At 43.8% G+C, this 21,849-nt stretch overlaps 1 protein-coding gene across 3 annotated transcripts in view; it reads left to right on the top strand.

The window, feature by feature from the left end:
* The window catches only part of ttll7 (tubulin tyrosine ligase-like family, member 7), an 82,831-nt gene that overhangs the window by 16,163 nt on the left and 44,819 nt on the right, over positions 1–21,849 (top strand). For all 3 annotated transcript variants that reach the window (XM_082506897.1, XM_082506898.1, XM_082506899.1), the window contains exons 5-9: positions 2,411–2,478; positions 2,732–2,890; positions 6,483–6,699; positions 8,373–8,537; positions 15,123–15,281. In XM_082506897.1, coding sequence (XP_082363023.1) covers positions 2,411–2,478; positions 2,732–2,890; positions 6,483–6,699; positions 8,373–8,537; positions 15,123–15,281 — 768 coding nt within the window. The remainder of the gene's footprint in view (positions 1–2,410; positions 2,479–2,731; positions 2,891–6,482; positions 6,700–8,372; positions 8,538–15,122; positions 15,282–21,849) is intronic.

Raw genomic sequence — 21,849 nt, 5'->3', positions numbered from 1 at the left:
GCTCAGGTGTGAAATGTCTGGTTTTCAGGGTTTTTATCGGTTTTCAGCGTTATTTTGTTATCGTTTTTATCGTTAACTCGGTTTTCCTGGGTCTTTTCACGTGTGTTATGAATAAATCTTTTTTTTCGGTACCGGTACTAGTTTTATTTTGTTGTATTTATCCGCGACACCTTAAAGGCCGGTCCGTGAAAATATTGTCGGGCATAAAAGGTGGCGCAAAAAAGGTTGGAGACCGCTGATCTAGAGGTTATAGAGGAGAGCTCTCTGGATAAGGGTTCAATTCCTCTGCTGACCAGGAAAATATGGCTCTTAATCTTTGGAGCTCAAGAATATGGACCGAGACGTCTGAAAAAGCTTATTATTTGAGTAGGAAAGGTGAGATTTTACCTTCCTCAAGAGTTTAATTAGAAGAATGTGAAAGATGCCTCTGATTGAAATGCACTGTCAGTAAAAACAAGATTTAGATGCTGTAATAACCATGCTGCTTATAACTGATTTTTCTATTAAAACTCTACTTTTTAAGATGCCATAGACGGTTTCTTACATAGTCAGAACAAACTATTAAATGAAATGTGAATAAATCTTAGCTACCAGAGGTTTGCCAAGAATTAAAGATAGAATTTCAAAAAAAGGTCATTCGTGTGTGTGTGAAGAAAAGGAGGGTTCGCTGCTTTATTATCCTTCGGTTGTGTAAACCACAACATGTCAAATTTATAGCGTGTAAACCTGCTGACGTTTAGCTTTTGATCAAATAAATGAACACAGGAAGCATCATATGTAAACTTTAGGAAACAGCTGTTTCCATGAAGATCGTGACTGGGATTGCTGAACCTGATGAACCCAAGTGTTTCTGTACAATGTGGTCAATCCCACCCAGGGTCTCTTTGCAGTACCAGTCTGCCTTATTTCTGTCTACCACCAAATGACAACTATTAAACTGTGAGTATATTTAAAAAAGAAAGGAGGTGAGAACAGATGGGAAGGAGGCGGTATTTGGAGAATTTTGCTGGAAGACAACTGAATGAGAGCATTCACTTACAATAATAAAAATTAAATAACAATTAAATAAGTCATAATAGGAACAATTTAATAAAATATAACTGAACAAAAGGAAAAGTGATAAGCTGGCAGAAGACAGAGTCTGGCTTCTTGGCCTCCTTAAACCATCAGAGGAGTGAGAGCAAATAGTAAGGCGGGGTGAGCCCAATGAGAGCAAACATCTTCCACAGAGACGGGAAGATTGACGGGTAAACTGACAAGTTGTGAGCAGCAGGGGATGTTTGGGCGGGTTTCAGACGTCACCTGTGAAGTTGATAAGAAGGCCCTGAACAACAAGAGTTGTTCTGAGTTCTCCATGCTGGTCTGAGAGTGATCTTACCTCTGTTTGACCCCCCCCCCCGCCCTGCTGAGTGAACTTGGCTGATCCCGGTCAGCTCTGAGCATTAGCTATCCATCTTCTCGAGCGCTTATTTGATTAGACTGGGCACTAATGATCGATTAAATCACAGGCTAGTCAGGAATAGTATGGCTTGTTAGGAAAGGGGCAGCAAGAGTTCAGCTAAGTAGATTGAATATTACAAATAGTGTAACAGCTTAACATGTTGTAACGTGGCTAATGTTTCACGTAGAACTGGTGATGTCAGGTTTTTTCTTTTTTTTAAGTGCTCCCTCACGCTGCCGTGGTGCTTCATGAGATAATTTTTCAGAAGAAAAGTAGAAGTCCCTCAACAATTGGTTTTGATTTCCCCTCACGAGTCACGTCGTCTCGCAGCATTGGCATAATTGTGCAATCTCTTCCGAATCCCTAATTACGTCTGTCTCGTTTGGATAATAATCACGCATTCCCTTTACCCTCTGCATCCTTGTTTTTTTTTCCCTTTTCCCCCTCCCTTCTCCTACTCTTTCTCCCTCTTTTAATTTTTCCTTTTTTCCTTTTAGTGATGTACTGTGAGAGTTTGCTGTCAAGTTTCACTTCATATGAGCCTAATTAACGCCCCTGTTCAGGCTCATTTGGTCAAAGAATACAGAAAACCCAGAGTTTCTCCTATACCCCCACCTCCCTTTCGGCACATTCAAAGCAATTCATTCAACTGTCACTGCAGGAGCTTGCGATGCAGAACCAATTACCTTGGCCCCTCTGAGTTGAGATTGATCTTTTTTTTTCCTCGCCTCTTCCCTCCCCAACCTTTAAAGTATAAAAAAAAAACCCATGGTAAACTAAATAAAGGTTAAGAAAGGTCTCAGCGTCACCTTTTTGTTTTGAGTCCGTAATTGGGCATAAATGTCAGAACATTGTAAGCTCACTTCAGGTTGCTGCCTTTAATGTGCTCATTTTTATGAAGGGGTGGGGGTGAAATTGAGTGGCGTAATGGCCCTAACAACATTATTATGTCTGCATGTCCCGTCGCAGAGAATTAACCATTTCCCTGGGATGGGCGAAATCTGCCGAAAAGACTGCCTAGCAAGAAACATGGCCAAGTAAGTTTTTTGTTCCTCTCTTACAACACCGGCTAAATTAGAAGACGAGTTGAGTTGCAGATGTGCGTGAAAGCCTGCATGCGCTACAAGGTACAACAGGGTGTCTGCAGCACTGCACACTTAGGAGACAAACAAGTAGACACTGCAGTGAAAGCACAACCGCACCTTTAAAAACTACAAGTGGCTGACTCTAGATAGTTATAAAAGGAGAGAATAAAACACATTTATGTTACTCTCTTTTTTATCTCTCCAGAATGATCAAGTGCCAGCCTCAAGAGTACAGCTTCATACCCAAAACCTGGATCTTTCCTGCTGAGTACACTCAGTTCCAGAACTACGTCAAAGAGCTACGCAGGAAACGCAAGCAGAAGACCTTTATAGTCAAACCTGCCAACGGAGCCATGGGCCACGGGTAGGTCAGAGGCTAGCGAGCGCGCTGGTGCAATCTGTACGCATCCAGAGGAAAGCGGAGCGAGCAGAAGGAGAGAGTAGCTGAAGGAGATGATAAGTAAGTGGGTGAAGGAGGAAATTAGCGCTAGAGCAAATGGAGGACAAGCACAACAAAACAAGGCAATAAGAGGTTTGTGACCCTGACATGGGTGTCTGTGGAAATAGCATTATAGCTGGGACCAGATTGAGTATTTGAGCTGAGAGGGTGTGGTGAATCTCATTGTGGGCTTCATTGTCCTCGATGGTCACACTCTCCATAAATCAGAGGTTATCGCCGCCATTGGAGGACACACACACATGCACACATGGTTGCTGGCAGTTACTGTAGTTCCCCCCCTGAAGGTCTCTGCATGTGATTATTGGAGTCCTTTATGAGGCACCATCAGCAGAGACCAGTCAGATTAGAAAATGGACAACGATGGCTGCTGCAGGGGACTCCGTCTCTCAATAGCATCGCTTTATCAGAAGATGAGCCGGCTGTGGCACCTGAATGCATATTTCATACTTTGCGGTCCCATGGGCTGAGTGCCTATCTCATGCTTGTGATGTCATGCGCCCGTTGTATGTTTTGACTACAGGAGGGTTGAAACATGAAGAGACCAAATGCAAGCACAGAGACTTGGATTTTTTTTAAATGTATGAGGTACACGTGTGCACTGTAAGAGACAAAACCCCGGCAAGCAACACAACTGACCTAGTTTGAACTGTTTAGCTTTTGTTGATGAGCAACTTGAGTAACTTTCAAAGATGTAACCAGTGATGTTTTTGGCATTATATTGAGAGGTGTGCCTAAAGGAGGAGGCAGACAAAAATTATGCAAAACAGTGTGCGTTCGATAGATCCTGAGGAGGTCCAGGGGGTGGAGGGGCACAGCGCTCTGATGATGCACCTCATTCTTTTTTTGCTATTTAATATCAAAGAGAAAAAGGTAAATATCCTAAATTGTATTTCATATTCTGACATGAAGCAGGCAGTCAGGGTCGATTTAAGCTGTGTGGTGCTCACAGTCACATAGCCAAGCGGAAAGGAAGTGAAGTGGTTTCGGTTTTAAATATTCAGGCCAGGCTGGTTTTTGTAGCTAATACAGTTTTATAGGATAGAAAAATAAATAAATGAATAGATGGAATATTTTTAGAGGCTAAAATATGGGAAAATAATCTGGTTTGAATGTTGCACCATTTCTATCTCAAGCTCTGAAGAATATGTTGAAATTTCTGAAAATCCCAGATATTTATTTAATATTCTTTCTGACTTATTATTCTTTGAAAATATGATCCCTGAAGTGTGTGTATGAAGAAATCCTTTGGAGTGCCATCATCACTGGCGCCAATAGGTGGGGATATTGAAATACAAATAACTCAGCGTGCTTCACCTCTCCCTCTAATTCTCTTTGAATTTGTCCTTTCTGGTATAATGTGCGCATTACTTATAACTCCATGCTGCACTAAGCCCTTATTTATTAAAGAATAAAAGGCAGCAAAGGCTGAATTATTGCAATACATTAAGAATATGAAAGATGATGAGTTTAGCTCGACCACTCAACGGCAGGCGGCTCACAAGATTAGATTTTTCTCTTTTTTTTCTCCTTTTTTTTTTGCATGGTGTGACGCGGCAGGAAATTAAGTTATATCTACCCCCTGTAATTTATTTTTCCGTCAACCAACTAAATGAAGTTATTGTTTGTGTCTGAAGCCCAGCTTGTTATAAGGGAAACAAAATAAAAGCGCGTGCAGAGCTTAAAAAGGCGAGATCCCCTCCAGTGCCAAATTAAATAGGCAGGGGAGAGTGGGCCGTGATTATCTGACACCCTGGCTCATCAATCATGTCGTCTCCTCTGCTACTTCCACTCGACTAACTAACACTGTTAACCCTGTCTTCATCATTCAGCTTTCTGTCTGCCTGTTTGGAAAGCCCCTCACATCGTCCATGAAATCCCCCCTCCACATAAAAACTGAAAAAACTTTGAGTGCTGCAATAAGCAGGCAGGTAAAACGCTCGTCTGTAGTAGAGAAGTCGCCGCTAATTGATAAACCCAAAGTAACAGCGACATTATACTCGAGTAGATCTACAAGTAATGAATTTTTTTTAATCAAGCTTAGCTAAGACCTTATTTGATCATAACCTGAAAAACTAAACCTTAGTAACCCCCCCCCCCCTTTGAGGCTTATCAACAACAGTGCAGTGTTCTGGTAAGCTAGGAGTTGATGAAGTTGACTGAGCACCTAAACTAAATAAGAATATATTCTGATTACCTGGGGCCTAATCATTTTTGACCTCTAATTTCTGACCTAACTCTTGAATAGTTAAATTACTTTTGTGTGTGTTTGTTTTGGAGCAATCAGTTCTCCACATTTTAGCCCTGTGTTGCGTTTATGTGTGCAGTGTTCCTGCTCGCTTGCGTATAATGGAGCCTTCCTGGCTGTGCACGTAATCAGGTTAGCCCGAGTCTGCTTTAACTATGAGTGATGGTGATATAGGTCAGTCGCTTTGTGCGCGCATAGTGGAAGATCGTTTAAAAATGACCCCTCACCCGCACTGCACACGTATGTACACCACACACATTCAGACAGACGCACACTGTTGCGAATGTCGTCCCCTCACACATACAACCACGTGGACGTACACAAACTAATAAAACACATCTTAAGTCCAGCCGGCAACAGTCTGCTCTTCATAAGAACTGAGTGCCAGTGACATGAGACCAAAGCAAATGAATTAGAGTAGAGGTTAAAACGGAGCGCACTGTCTGCTGCTATTAACCTGCGCATGGCTAAATGACCCTATTAGAACATGTGATGCACTGTGCCATTTAGACTGAATGGAGTTTGGCTACAGAAAATCACAATAATCTCCAGATGCTGGTCAGCTATGGCCCAGACAAACCATTATTTGCGCTGTACCTGTCTGCTTCATGCGCAATCATTTCTCAAACCGTTCTGTTTAGATGGCAAGTTAATGAATAGAGTAACAGCATTTTTGGATGGTCGAATGCGTCGTAGCGCCAGACAGCTCGTCCTGTTCAAACTAGACTGGACTCATTTTTACATATTTTCACTGAAGGCTGTGGAGGCTCACTGAATACCATCAGGGCATGACTCTGACCCTCTCAGCTATTAATGCTAAATGCCTTTATTATAAAAGTATTTCTAATCATTTTGTGCTCAGTAAGGACATACTGTTATCTTCTCCTTCCAACTACATCTATTGATTAGTAGGCTAAAGCTATTCTTGGCATGCGAAGATTGAAAGTACCACTAGTATTGGCATCTGCAGCAAGCCAGACATATATCTCCAACTTTTCCAGATGACTTTGAAATGAAATATTGTGTTGAGACACATAAAATCTGTATCTTGTTTGCCCCCCTCCTTTTTTTTCCCTTCAACATGTATATAAGACAGTGCCAATGTCATCAGTCATGTTCATGGTCTCTGCTGTGCTCCCATCTATCATTTTTTTAATTATCTTTTTTGTCTTTACTGTGCCATATTTTATTATGCTGCTGACGACACCATAATTTCCCCCCCGAGGATTAATAAAGTTTCTCTTGATCCAGGATCTCACTTATCCGTAACTGTGAGAAGCTGCCAGCGCAGGAGCACTTTATCGTTCAGGAGTACCTAGACAAGCCCTTTCTGATGGAGGGCTACAAGTTTGACCTGCGGATCTACATCCTCGTCACTTCCTGCGACCCTCTCCGCATTTTCCTTTACAACGACGGCCTCGTTCGTATGGGCACAGAGAAGTACCATGCACCCAGCGAAGCCAACCTGGTGAGTGACAAATAATGAAGCTACTATTATGCAGGTATTCACACACACCTGCGCCTTTTTCTTGAGTTTGATAAAAGTGCATGGCACTGTGGTGCATTTATATTACTGAAAACAATACATATATAGTGCTCAGCGTGTTATAAATTCAGTAATGCACTGCTAACATTTTATTTATTATGCACTTCCATGACCTGCAGCCATAGCCTCGTGCAACTCAGCACAATCAGATTAAAAACAGATGAAACAAAGGTTGGAAGCAGTGTTGTCTTTACATAAGAACATGCATGCACACATATAAATAGTCCACAATTGGCAATAACTGATATTGTTCACATACACACACGCACACACACGGACGCAAAATATGCAGACATACTGTATGCACACAAATGCCCACATGCCAGATGTCTCCTGTAATATCAAGCCGCTCGTGTTTGCCTTGAGGTTCTGCACCTGCTGAAGCACAGTCTGTTGCTGATGATGGGATACATACGCACATACACACACGTGCACGCACGCAGACACGCACTCAGTGAGTTCAGAGGACATTATGGTGGCTTACACTCATTCCTGTAGGTTTGCTCTAGTCTTAACCATTACTGCTATTTGCCGAGCCCTAACCGCTGCCCTGGCCTTAACCTAACCTTACCCCGTCTTTAAAACTTGTCTTCACCTTAAATTTAATGATTTACGTTACGGGTGCTTGCTTTTTGTCCTCATAAGAAAGGCACGGCCTCATAATGTGTGTAAATAGATTTACATGAGTAATGCCTGTATCACCGCTTCCTATCAAGCACGGTACTTATCTAAAATATGAGCACGCACGCACGTGCACGCATAGACATGCAGGACCTCTCCCATGACATGAAGCGTGCGTTGTGTTAGTCTGTGACATATGATGGAGTGAGTCATGCCATGGAGATGGATGTTTAATCCCACAGAGAGTGGCTTCCAGACAGCCATCAGGTGCTGGAGTGGCCTGCGGTCACAGCGGTTATTACCTTGTAGGCTAAGGACAAGGATGTATTGTCTTCAGGTGTAAGGGATGGTGTTTAAAGAGAGGGATACAAAAAGTTAAAGACAACCATCCAATAAAACATTTTAACCATACACTATTGGGCACTATAACTCAGATTTATATTCTTAAGATTTTGCAGGTCTGTGATTGTAAGATTGAGCTATTGGCTTGATTTCCACTTATTCTCATGAGAATAAGTGGAAATCACCCAAGGAGCGTTTCTGAAATACATCACTGATAATCTCCCAGTTCACACAGTGATATATTCTTTATTTCTTTTACTATAACACTCATTCCACCATCTCAAGTTGCCAAGGGACTAGCATGCAATATTTTACTTCAGTCTTATTTACCTACTTTACTTTTAGAGAAAATGTTTTGCACCATATTGTGAGCTGGTGCTCTGTAGTATAAATTCACGAACACTCCTGAACAGGTTGTTAGAGCTTGTAAAAAGAAGTTTTATTGTTATTCACTCCAAACGCTGGATCCCGCAGTCACATTTAGTCGAATTATCATCAGATATACTGCATTCTTCCATATAAATGAAAAGGGCAAAGCTTGTTTTGAGCATATTTATTTATATCAGGCTACTTATGTAAAAGAGACACGTGTAATGCAAAAAGCCTCTTATTGTTCCCTTTTCTCTCCACAGAGCCAGCTCTACATGCATCTGACCAACTACTCGGTCAACAAACACAACGAGAACTTTGAGCGAGATGAGACGGTGGACAAAGGCAGCAAGAGGTCCATCAGCTGGTTCACCGAGTTCCTCCGCACCAATGACTATGATGTGGCCAAATTCTGGGGCGACGTCTCTGTACGTGGGCAGTCCACCCAAAACACGTGCAAACACAGATACAGTTACACTCAGACGCGCTGCGCCTGACGTCCACTTCCAAAAGCAAGGATGTAGAGTATGATAACAAAACACTCCACAAATGCAAACAGTGAATGACTTCATCCTCAGAAGTAATCTGTACGCAGGCTGTCACATATATATGTGTGTGTATACACACACATGCTGCTCCTGCTAACAACACCCGTTGCACGCAATGCACAAGTGGACGAGCTACGGCTTGATATGATTTGTTATGACAGTGATTCTGTGAGCTTGTTTAACTCCAGGAAGAGCTCAGTGGAAACATCATTCCTGGAGGGTGAGCTCTCCCGATTTGGCATTGCTCCCTGCTCATCCAAACACTTTAACCTTGTTCATTTTCTTTCATCATTGTCTGTTTGTAAAATTCCTTCACCTTCTCATTGATTTTTCTTTTTTTCCTTCTTTTTTAAATTTGTACATCCATCCATGCCGGTCATGCGCCTTTTTATCTTTCTGTTTCTACTCTTTTAGTTGCTCCTTTCTGTTTGACCCATTTTTTTTAGGTTCTCTTCATGCGCTCAGTATTCAGTATTATTTTCTCTTTTATCCCTGACCTTGAGTCTTTGTCCTGCTGTCCATAATCATTTGAGTTGTGTGGTCCCTCAGTACTTGTTCCCTGCTTTACGGCCTGCTCTCATGCTACCACCACTCAAAACCAAAATGAAATCCCTTTGGTTATTATTCTGTACTCAAGGAAAGCTTTTCTCTCTTCTCCTTACTGCCTCTTTTTTTAATTTTAATGTTTCTTCATGTTCATGTGGCATGCGCATTACTTGCTGGGAAAATGTGTTGTTTAGATAACATTTTCTTTTCTCCCCTCTTTATTCCCGTCTCATATCCACATTGTGTGATGTGTCCATGTGCTCCATTTGGTGAAGGAACTAACATTTCCTTTCCTGTATTTTACTTAGTTTTCTTGTTTTTCTTGGTTGTTTTCTGTCCTTTAGTAACACCGCGTGTCACCTCCTGACTCAGCCAGAACGTCCACCTCTCGTCTTGCTCTCTGTGTTGTTTTCTCTTTTCTTTCTCTTTTTCTCTGAGCTTTCTTCAGAAGTTTCACCACTTTGGTGTTAGTGCTGTACATTTGCACTCACACACTGTGCTTTGTTTCAACTCTGTATTTATGCTCTCTGCGCCCTCTCCCCTCTTCTTCTCTTTTCATCTCTCCTCTTACATTTTGTTACCATGCAGACCTTAGCAGGCTGCCCCGACTCTTCCTGCCAGTGTTCATGGTCAGGCAGTCAGAGAGTGTTTGCCAAAAGATTTGTCTGTACAGGTTAAGAATATTGTACATATATACATACATATATACATATATATGTATATATGTATGTGTATATACACATATATATATATATGTATATACACATACACATATATATATATATATATATACACATATATACTAGGGGTGCAACGATACACAAAATTCACGGTTCGGTTCCATACTTTGGTGTCACAGTTCGATATTTTTTCGATACAAAAAAATGTTCATGCCTTTTTAATTTGTCATTTATTAAAATTATAAATATATATTTTAACTCAAAAGTACAGTTTTTAAATTTAATGTTGCTGAAACAACAAAGTAATAAAATAATAAATCTATCTGATCATCTTTGGAAAAGAGAGTTTATTACAGAGAAATGTCTCTTTCCAAAATAAAAGCTATACTATACGCTTCTTCTGGGCTATATTCTCAGCAGCACATTAAACATATCAGGTCCCCATAAGGAGAATCCTGTGCTAACAGCTGTCTAAATGACTCGTGTAAAGTTTGTAGCATGCGTGCTTGTTGTTTTTGTCTGCTTCCACTTGTCTTTGCACTAGGATGATGTCGGAGTAAATGTGCAGTCATATTAGTTGTGTTCCCACTAGTGCTGTCAGCGTTAATCTGAAATGACCTTAACGCCACAACACGGCCAATCTCCGTTAACGAGCTACCGCGGATCGCCCTGTGCGTGGGGCTGGACGGCCAACATGTTAACGAGCTAAATGCGCTAACGCACTAGCTCCCACCCATGTAATTGAACATTGCGTGGCACATCCAACATACTGTTTTACTTTTGTCCATGACGCGCTTACCTTCAGGGTCATACGTCACATGAAGACCAAAATAGTTCCAAAGGTCAGATCTGAATGAGGGTGCGGGAGGTCCATGTTGCAAGGAGAGCTTAACTTCTGTCTGGCTAGCTTGCCCTGCGTTCAGTGAATCTGCGTTCGACTACTCCGCCTAGGCTGCACTGTCGAGCGCAGATCCACTGTGCGCTCAACACAGACAGCATCGTCAGAAGGAAAGTTGATAAAAATAAATTAAAAATTTTGTATTGTTCGATACATATGCGTACAGAACCGAAAGCACTGTATCGAACGGTTCAATATCGATACGAGTATCGTTGCACCCCTAATATATATATATATATTCTATTTTATGTGAAACACTGACATCTCTTTCGTATGAAGGCATTATTGATGTGCTGTATGGGACCTAGGTTTCTGAAGAGCTGTAGCTTTGTTTTTTTAAATGTGAATTTTGTTTGCAAGAACATGTGCAGGGTTTTTTTTTTTTTTTTTTTTTTTGCCTGTCTCATTTGGTTCTTTAGCCGTCAGAATTGTTGTCTGAGGACCAACAAGGAGACCCGATGGATTTATTTTGCCAAATGGATCATCGTGGCATTGCCGTATTGGTCCATTTGATCGACCTTTGTTTTTATTATTTATTATATTTTATTTTCAGATGTTACAGACGGGACAGACATGAGTGAGGGATAGGAAAGGGAGAGAGAAAGAGGAAGGAAAAGAAAAACAGAAGGGGAGAGGGACAGTGAGAAAGGGGGGGAGAAAAAAAATCTCCTGGATCACCTGTTGAGAGAAAAAGAATAGAAAACAAGCAAAAAAAACCAAAGCAACATACTAAACACAACACCATCGCATTAATCTAGCTAAGTGTAAACAGCAGTAAATACTAAATATTCAATGTTGTTGTGCAGCACGCAGGACAGACAGCGCACAATGTGCTTTGAAGTAGCAGCCAAGAAAGGTGTAATTTAAGTCTACGAACAGTGAACACCCGTGTGCACACCTGTGTGGATCAGCGCGCTTGTATTCAAATGGTTTCCACATGTAATGGTCTGCAAGAGGATGTAGAGAGCCATAGCCCCATCCCCCAGGGCATGAAGCAGGCATGGAGGAGATCCAGGCCCCAGACATCCAGAGGCCCCACAGTGCGAGAGCCCAAGGAGGACCACCGGAGGGGCATCCGTGCCACCCTCCTGGGTAGGGCTGAGGATCCCCAGACGAGGCGTCACCCAGTAGCCACCGAGCAGAAGCTAGAGGGGGCTGCACCGGCGTGCCCGCCGGCTCTGCCGGCAGCCAGCTGTGCCAGAGTGAACCGAGCCGCAGGCCCAGAGGCCGGAGGCCTGAGTGCCCCCCGCACCCCGGAGGAGGCCTGACCGAGCAACAGGCGCCAGGCCCCGCTAGGTGCAGGTTTAAGTCTATCAACACATACAGTCTCCCTACAACCCCCGAAGTCTCAAACAAAATGCTTCTGACTCGATTCGAGGACCCTGAACTGGCCGTCATACAGCAGATGCAGTGGTGTCCTTTGGGCATCGTGCCTGACAAAAACAAACTTAGAAGTTTCTAAAGTCTTTGGGTCAAAGGTGTCAGGCAGGCAATGGTGCACTGGACTAGGAATGTGAGCCAAGTCCACTTGAAGGAGTGGGGGATCGGCTGGGGGGTTTCTCGGGCAAGAATTCCCTGGGAACACAGAGGGGCTGACCAAGAACCAGTTCAGCCTTGGAAGCACCAAGATCCTCCTTAACCGCAGCCCCCACAAAACCCATGGTAGGGAGTCAACCCAGTTGCCACCTGTTAGAGAAGCATGGAGCGCAGCCTTAAGCAACCTGTGGAACCGCTCACACATCCTGTTAGCTTGCGGGTTGTACGCAGTGGTGCAGTGGATCCCGACCTCCAGGCCATCAGCCATGGCAGCCCAAAGCTCCGAAACAAACTGGGGCCTCTGTCAGAGGTAATGTCAGCTGGGGAAACGCGAAACCCAAGTTGACAAAAATGCCCTGGCCACCACCGCCGCGGTCCTGGATGACAGGGAGACCGCCTCTGGCCACCAGGTGGTACAGTAGCTTGTAACCTTGTGGTAGGGGACCCATCAGATCAAAATGCACATGATCAAAACGTTTGCCAGGGATGAGGAATGGCGCAAGGGGTGCCTTAGTGTGTCTATGGACCTTTGCGCGCTGGCATGAAACGCACGCCACTGCCCATTCCTACACAGATTTGCGAAGGCCTGCCCAAACAAACTTGGAGCTGAGGCCCGGACCCCCGGGTGTGATAGAGCATGCGCCGATTCAAAAACGCAACAACACCATGAAACGGGAACCACCGAGCGTGGGCGGCTGATGGAAACGTCGCATGATTAATGGGCTGTGAGGTCAGTTTCTTGATCATTAATATGCAAATCGTGACCACTGATCTACAACCACTAATCAAAGCTCACTGATCAAAGCCCACTGATCAAAGCCCACTGATCAATGGCCATGAGTACCATTCACAGAGAGTTGGAGAATGGCTGCACTCACAGCATTGTAACACGGTGAACGATGTACCCTCAGCCCCCCTCCTCGATTCAGAGGTGATCTTTTCCTTTTCACGTACTTCTTCAGAAGTCACCTGGATGAAAACGCTACGTTCCAGATGAACAGAATCAAGTTTTGGGGCGGAAAAATCCTGGATGTGGGAAATGGGATAACGAACGCTGCACAATGCCCAGACGCTCTATAGTCGCAAGCTAGCAGCAAAAGCAGCTGTAGGCCGAGGTGGCAGTCCGGCAGCCGCCGATGCTTCCAGGCAGGAGCTGACTTCCTCTTCGGACCTTAGCATGTTCGCCCCAGGGGTCACCAATGTGGAGGTATGAAAGGATAACACGAGAGATCTCAATATTTTACTTCAACTTTAATCTCGGCTTCACACAACTCAACACTCAAGGCGCCAAAAGCCCAACCCTCTCACTTCCCCTCACACCGGGTGTGAGGGGAGCCACCTGGTGGTCCACCACAGGGGTCATTTTGAAAACAGCGTCTGACTACAAATGAGCTAGTTATGGATTTTATATTTTTATATTTACACACACACACTGAGGCGAAAATAAATAAATAAAAACGAAAAAATCTGAAACTGCATTTTAGACTTTTTCCAACATCTAAAGATACGTTTGTTCATATGTAAAAATTCTCATGTTTTTATGCATTAGTTTCCTTGACAGAATAATACATCACTGACAGAGTAATGCAGTATTTATTCTCCATATACTCAGTATTTTCCTTTATTGCATTTTAGAATATTTCCTTTTGGTTTTTTATTTTTAATGTGCCTCGTTTAATCCAGTGATACTGTTACGTAAATTTAACAAAGGAAGCCACAGATCGAAACATGAAAAAAAATAACTTGTGTATTAATTTGGTATTTGGATAAATATAAAGATTACAAAAACAAAAATGAATAAAATGATTTAAAAAGAAGCAGGCTAAACCATTCTAGCTCAAAGCTAGCAAGATACAGGCACGCATCCACACACATAAGGTGCGAGGCAGTGGCCAGTGCTGGGGGCTCAGGATAAGGAGGGAGGTGATGTGGGCAGGGACAAAGGACACACACGCGTGTGCATACACCAGCCACTGCTGGGGACTCTGGGCATAAACAGTGGTAGTGGGACCAGGTGTTTGTGCAGGGCAGCCTGTGGGGTCAGACGGGTGGATGGATTGTCATATGGTTGGAGGTGTGTGAGCGACAGACAGATAGAAAAGGGAGAGGGGGGTGCAGCCTTATCAGGCCAGGGCCAGACCACCATACACCTCTCCTGCACCCAGCAGTCAGTCTGGACTGGGCAAACTGCAGGCCAGCAGCACTGTGTGGGGCTTGACTGGTGAGGGTAAGCTATGTGCAACGTGTTTGTGTGTGTGTGTGTCAGACTGAGCATGTTTACCCCAGTTGCACGCTGGGAGTAGGCAGGCTGGTAGCAGCCAGCACAGATAGGTGCAAGCACAAACATGCGCACAGGTTGGGCACCACAAGCAACGGAGATGGACCACCACCAACTTTTGTGAAAGTCTCTGTGTGAGAGCAATTCAAAAGGCTTTAGCTTTTAAACCGACAGACTGTCTTTATAACGCATTCGAGTTCAGGATTAAATAAACATTTCATTCGCGCCTCTGTGGAGCATGTCTGTGGGTTGCATTTCTAGTGTGTCCGTCACCATTGCTTCGTTGTCAGTTTTGTCCTAAATACAAAGGTACAATCCCTTATCTGCAGTTTTAAAATGAAATTAAAGCAAAGAGTTTTAATTTCACCATTTCCTGATTAAGGAGACCTTTTAATCAGCAGCTATGAAGCCCACAGCCTATGGCTTCTTAGGATAAACGAAACCTACTAAAGAAAAAAGTACAATTGAGTTCTCTTTGTAAATGCAGCTGGCTGATTCTCTCTGGCTTTGTGTGTCTGTCTTGCCAGGAGCTGGTGGTGAAGACATTAATAGTAGCTGAGCCCCACGTGCTGCACGCCTACCGCATGTGTCGCCCTGGCCAGCCACCGGGGAGTGACAGCGTCTGCTTCGAGGTCCTGGGCTTTGACATTATTCTGGACCGCAAACTCAAACCCTGGCTATTGGAGGTATAATTCTGTTTATCTACAGTATATGTACAGCATGCATGTGTGTGTAAAGCTGGTTAAATTGGAGAAGTGTGTTTCTCTCAAAAGCTAGAATATATTTTGGAGGTGTAATTTCACTAGATAATTTGAGATATTTAATTTCTAGACTACTATTACTATTTTTCTGTATACTGTTAGTATGTCATGCTAAGCTACTATTTGTGTGTGCTATTTTAAAAACACTTTCAACAAAGAGTGAAGGTACACTTGTATTCTGTCTTCTGTGATTTCTAACGTTTCTGTAAAGTCTCACCTGTCTGCGCTGCTACTGAAGTGACAGCGGCTCCAGACTGATGTAATGTGGTATAAGCAGGAGACAGGGAGACGTTACCGCACACTGACAGAAAGCATAAACACACACTGATTTGTGCCCACAACGCTCTGGTCCCCACACACAAACACCCGCACGGTCTGCAGTACGTGTTTACGCGCCTCCGAACACACGGAGAGACTCTTGTAAAATGAAAGGAACTCACACAATCGCAGCCATGCACGCTTGATTACACGCATGCGGGCATTCATGCACACCCATAGATGCATACAGAAATGCATGAATATACAGCAGCCTATAAGACACGATAAAGACACCCCACCCCATACCCCCCTGCAGGCTTTAAAATATAGGCCAGAATAGCAGGTTGACTAGTAATTCTTCAAGTGTCAGTCTCTCGAGTGTCAGGCACGCAGGAGATTGAGTCAAATTCAGATTCCACTCCAGGATTTCTATCTCACTGCTCTGATGTCAGCAAGTGAGTTAAAGTGTGACCTAAATCCTTTAACCCAAAGTGGCTGCACCTCCACCCCCATCCCACAAATTGACTCGAGGATGGGGAAATGCCTTGGGGATAATTGTTTGGGGTTTCTTCCCCCCATCATGCCAACCCAAAATAACATTTTTAGGTTTTTTTCTGAGATTTTGGAGAAACAAAGTGACATTTGATAGTTGGTTGGTATTTTCAGGTGCTGGCATTTTCTATCATCTTGGAATTAGGGTGCTATTATTACCCTACGTGACATTTCTTGTGTAGCTGAGCAGTTGCAGTATAAGACAAAAGGATGTACAAGAGAGCGCAAGAGGATGGTGTTCCTTTTGACTGCTGGTGCACCGTGACAGCATTTGTGAGCATTTCGTGTGTGTGTGTGTGTGTGTGTGTGTGTGTGTGTGTGTGTGTGTGTGTGTATGAGACATAGCAAACAGCCGTGAATGCAGTTGTTCCACTCCAGCAGTAATGATCCCCCCTGTGCTACTAGCAGCTCTCTATAAGTCTCATCAATTAACATCCCACGCACACACGCACACACGCACACACACAACCCTGCTTCTCTTTCACGCAACATTTACAGCAACAATAATTTATTTCCCAAATTCAACTGATTAGTCAGGGGATAGTTGCTAGCAAAGAGACCCCCTCTCAAATCCTCACTGCGTACACTGTCAAGATTGAAAATAACTTTATTACCACTTTTTAGCCCGTCGACGTTCGTTGCTATTCAGCAGGGACGCAACAAGCAGGCGGGCCCATAGGCTGGTTTCCACAAACGGTACCCTATGGCAAGCCCTCAGGTCTAAATTTAATTTTTCAGCAGATCGCTTTGCAACATTTTGTAGTAAACTGAATCTATTTCAGCCCATTTCACCATTTGTTTTAACTTTCTGTTTTCTTCCTGCCCTCGAGTCGATACGAAACAGTAGAAATTAAATTGAACCACAATCTAGGTCTTACGGGTTTGTTCTGGATTTGTGGACGCCCACCACTCAGGTTTCCTTGTTGGTGTCACTGTGAATTACACGTGCCATGCTTCGTTGGGGCTTCACCCAGACTGCTGTTCCGACACTGTCCTCTCTTGCTCTTTTAAATGTCAGAGTTGGTTGTCGGACATGCAAACTCACAACCAGGAAATGAATGTTCAACCTGCGTAGACTCAAAAGCCAGTTGGATACGTGAAAGCTAGATGGTATCATATACAAGAAACTGTCAGATCATATTATCCCTGTTCTTTGCGTTTGTGTTTTTGTCAGCTGTTTTTGAGAGCGTGTAGGAGGATGGAGAGGGAAGAAGAAAAAGGCTGTGTTTCACATCCTCCAATTATACCTTCAGAAAGGAGACACGAGGGTTTTTTTCAGTGGGGCAGCGTGATATTCAAAATAAGGCTCCAAACTCCTGTGTTAGAGGATGCATTTGCCTCTTTGTTGCAACTGCAAAAAAAGGAAAAACCCTCTGTGATACAGTACACTATCTCTTTGTAAGTGGACACAAGCACAGAGATATCATTGGAAATATACTGATAACAAACACAGAGGAATAAAGAGGGACACTCCACAGACCTGCAGACACCTGCTAAGTAGCTTGTCACACCGGTGAGTAGAGAAAAGGCAAGGGGGTGATGAGTCTCAAACCACGGCCAGCCATCAAAGAAGGCGCATTGTGCTCAAAGCAAAACGAGAAAGGGGAGACGGGAAGCTAAAAACGAGAGCGAGGGAGAGAGACAGGCTTTTGTGCGATCCTTGTCTTAATTCAGCAGAGTTTTCAACACAGGTTTTACCTCCTATTGACATTCAAAACATCAGCACTACATAGGCACACACACACGCACAAAGACACACACACATACACGCACTTGCTCAAATGGCGTAACCTGAGATATTCACTTTCATTAAACCAGGCCAGACAGCATCTGTGTTTCGTATAGGAAAGGCGTTTCATTGAGCCGTGATCTTTGCTTCATGCAGGCGCACACTCAAGTGCGCGCACACACACTCACTTGCATATCCAAGCATGCATTCAAACACGCCTCTCTGCCTAGACTGTAGTTTCTATCGTCAAGCCTTTTGCTCTTAGCGGTTCATTGAGTGTTTTCTTTCTTTTTTAAAAGCAAAAAACCCAGAAAAAAAACAAACAAAAAAACGAAGCAAACCAGGAGAAAAGTAAAAATCGCTGCACGTGTTCTGTTTAGCTCAGTAGTTGCCTCGTGGCACAAGCTCATGAATTCTATTAGCATGTAGTGGTGTTATCAGATGGCACTATACAGGCCAAAGGAACCAGCAAGCTTCAAAAAATCCAGCGTCAGGTGTAAGGAGTGCATTTACTTGTTGGGGAAATGCAGCAGCGGGACAATATTACGGCCCCGCACCCCTCGACCCTGCAGCCTCTTTAGGGCCCGTGGCCTGTAAGCTGGCATGACAAATAGTTTCAAATTTACAGAGAAAAATATAAAAATGGGAGAGGACAAGACGTATACACACACACACACAAAACTATTGCCTTAAATTTTCCACCCCTGAAACAGAATCTGACAAAGAGCGCAATTTAGCGTTCTCACGAGGTCCTGATGGGTACCCGCGGACCCCCAGCACAAGGACCAGTGAACTGAGGCCCAGCCTCATTACAGGCTCTGGCTCACTTCATTTTTTAAGCTGTTTCCCCACATGCAGCATAAAAAAGCTCCAGCTGGTCAACTCTAAATAAGAAGAAACAAGTGCTTGTAGTGAGCATGAATAATTAGAAACCTCCCCGGTCCCCGCGAAGCTGTCTCTCTAGTGCCGGGCTCCAGGCAGCTTAGAGGCTGGTCGGCCTGCTTGTTAGGGCTACAGTCAGCATGTGACGGTGTGCTTGTGTCTGTGTGTGTGTGTGCAGAAGTGAATGTAAGTTAGCGTGTCTAAATTTGATTTGCACTGTGTGAATGTTTGCAGTGTTTGGTACTGTACTGTGTTCGGCTGGACGTTAAACACATCATGAGAGATACAGCCGAGGATGTGTCTGCGATTTTGTGTAAATCTTCTACTCCCTGTCCGCGTGTGTGTCTGTGCGTGTGTGTCTGGATGAATGGTCTTTGCCCCTCTGGGAATAGCCCTCTGTAGTGTGTGGTACGCTACCCTCATCTGCTTACCGACTCCAGCCCATAGTCTTGCTTTTATTCAGTGAGGTTGGCAGGTTTTACTCTTCTGAAACACACACGGGCCTATTCAGGAAGAGAGAAGGAAGAAGCTGGGCGACTTTCACTGCGTTTTATGTGTCATGTTAAGATAGCGTTGCACAAAGGCAGCTTGATTGTTGACGGCAACAATTTCACTACCATCCCCTCATCCATCTCATGTGCTCTTTCTTCGTGTCCTGTCCCCCTTTTTAGGACCGCCGTGCAAAATGATTGGCAGCTAATGAGGCGGGCGTGGTTAGGCAAACTGTGGCACGGGCTTGCTCGTCACGGGCTGTTTGTGTGTTTGTATGTGTGACTGGCCATTACAAAAACAGACCAACAGTCTGCAGCTGGGCTGCTTCCCCATGGGTGGCGATTTTTCACCCTTCCCCTCACCCCTTCCTGCAACTTTCCCCTCTTTGTGTGCTTTGTGTCTCGGATTGTTTCAAGATGAGTTTTGGTTTGTCCTTCCAGCCCATCAGAGCCAAAGTAATCCAGACTTCCTTTTTCTTTGGCGTGTTTGTGGGAAGTAATCTGCATTGGCAACTGTAAACAGATGCACAGAGACAAACACATCAATAGTTTTCACACTTTCCTATTTTCCAACCACATACAGACACCAAATGAGTTGGATCTGAGGAAATACTGCTAATGCCTTGGGTGGAATAAATAGTGGCTCACACTTGTTCAGATTTCCAGTAGAAATTCTATTTAATCTGTGGAGAATGAGGTAAAAATGTAATGTTCTTATAGCCTTTCATAAAAGTGTAAAGAGTAGAGATGTTTTCCGGCTACTCTTAGAGGATGGATTTAGAGGTTAGCCTGCCTTTCACATATTTCCTGAGGAAATTTCAGAAGTGTTTCCTAACACCTGCTACAGCCGACTCGAACATTATTGTGTATTCAGAGTGATTAAAGAGGAATTTACTTGCTACCTGTGCTCTCCAAATAATTTTCATCCCTTCATGATTGAATTTTCTAGGGTAAATGATAGAGGAGAATACATACAGTCTGATATTCTCAATTATCTTTCCGAGTCTCTTTTGCCCTCTTCCACCTTTCATTCTCCTTTTGTCTTTGATTAATCTTTGGCACTTAGTGGGATTCATTCTTGTTTAAATGTACATGGATATCGTCCTTACGCTCTGAGGGGTTGTCCTTCCACTTGTAAACCCTAGGTGGCAGTAGTGACCTGCGAGCCACTCCCCGGCTTAAAAGAGGTTTATTAAAGAATAATTAGAATGATGTATGGGACTGTCTGTCTCTATCCACATCCATTTTCCCCCAACATGACTATTTCATGGAATAAGTATCAAATTAGGCGCGCACGGGCTTTGTATGTGGGGCAGTTGAAAACATACACCAACTCTTAGTCATTTATCATCAGGCGTGTACGGCAGTGTCAGTGTGTTTGTGTGCGCACGTGTGACTGAGAAGGAAGATGCACGTTTATGAGTGACATAGGGAACTGCAGCAGCTACAGCTGGCTCTGTGGCATCTTTGAAGGGAAGACATGTTTTCCCTTCATGTTTGTGACAGTCAGCTCTGGACTTCAGATTGTGACTGATGATTTGTTTTTGTTTGAAGACTCTTGTATAGGTGACTTACTAGATCCACTTAAACCGCATTTAACTACCTTGGATTGTATCCCTTGCATCTTTTCCATGTCTTCAAAAAGCAAGGGAGGTCAGCAAAGCTAAATAGTGTCCCACTCACTTCCAGGACCTTTACCAGACTCCGCTAGAGTGTCCCTGCATCCGAGTGGACCACGTAAAATGCCACAAAAAGAACAAAACGGTGATTGATAAGACGGCTGAAACAAGAGAGCGACTTAACAGGGTGGCTGGCTGTCTGTCTTGCTGTCACTCTACTACTCATGCTCGGTTTCCCCCTCTCCCTTTCTGCCTCCCTCTCTCATTCCACCATTGTGCAGCAACAAACACTCCATTCTGACAGCGGTTGAACTGTGCCGATACCCTTGAGCGTGCGGGGCAAAATGGGAGGCTTGTCAAAGCAGTGGTTGTTTACACTCTGCCAGGAATAATAAGAGGGGGTCGTTTTTCTGAACCGATTAATCACGAGCAGCCCTTGTACTTGTTTTAGAGAGCATTCCAGACGCAGAATAAATGTCGATGTGGGGTGGCAATTTGTTGTGGAAATAAAGCAGCTGATTGTTGTTGATCCGGTGCCGTTGCTATATTATTAGGGTCTGTGCGGCGAAGCTGCAGAAGCCACAGGTACAAACTGTTTAACGTCCGCTGCATTTTTAGCAGCGAGCGAGACGCATCGTCATCGCCAGGTTAATGGTTTTATTCATAATTGAAGTGATAACAACAGACAGAGCATCAGTTAGCGTCTCATCATAATACGAGTGGAGACTTTATTCTCTGTAGTTGTGCAGAACGACCTATGACCCGGTTTATAGTGATCTCATTGTTAGGCATTTATTGTGCTGTTTGGCTCATATTTGCTTACTGGCTATCCTTGGGCAACACACTTAGATCTCAATTATAATGTTATAATGCCGTAACTTCATTATGTATCAAGTGCCCTGAGATGACTTCTGTTATGATTTGATGCTATATCAATAAAAGTGAATTAAATTTACTTGAAT

This window comes from Aulonocara stuartgranti (genome assembly GCF_965226115.1).
Source record: "Aulonocara stuartgranti genome assembly, chromosome: 15".
NCBI lineage: Eukaryota > Metazoa > Chordata > Actinopteri > Cichliformes > Cichlidae > Aulonocara > Aulonocara stuartgranti.
Note: the sequence above shows the minus strand (reverse complement) of the source record. Positions and strands in the feature narration are given on the sequence as shown.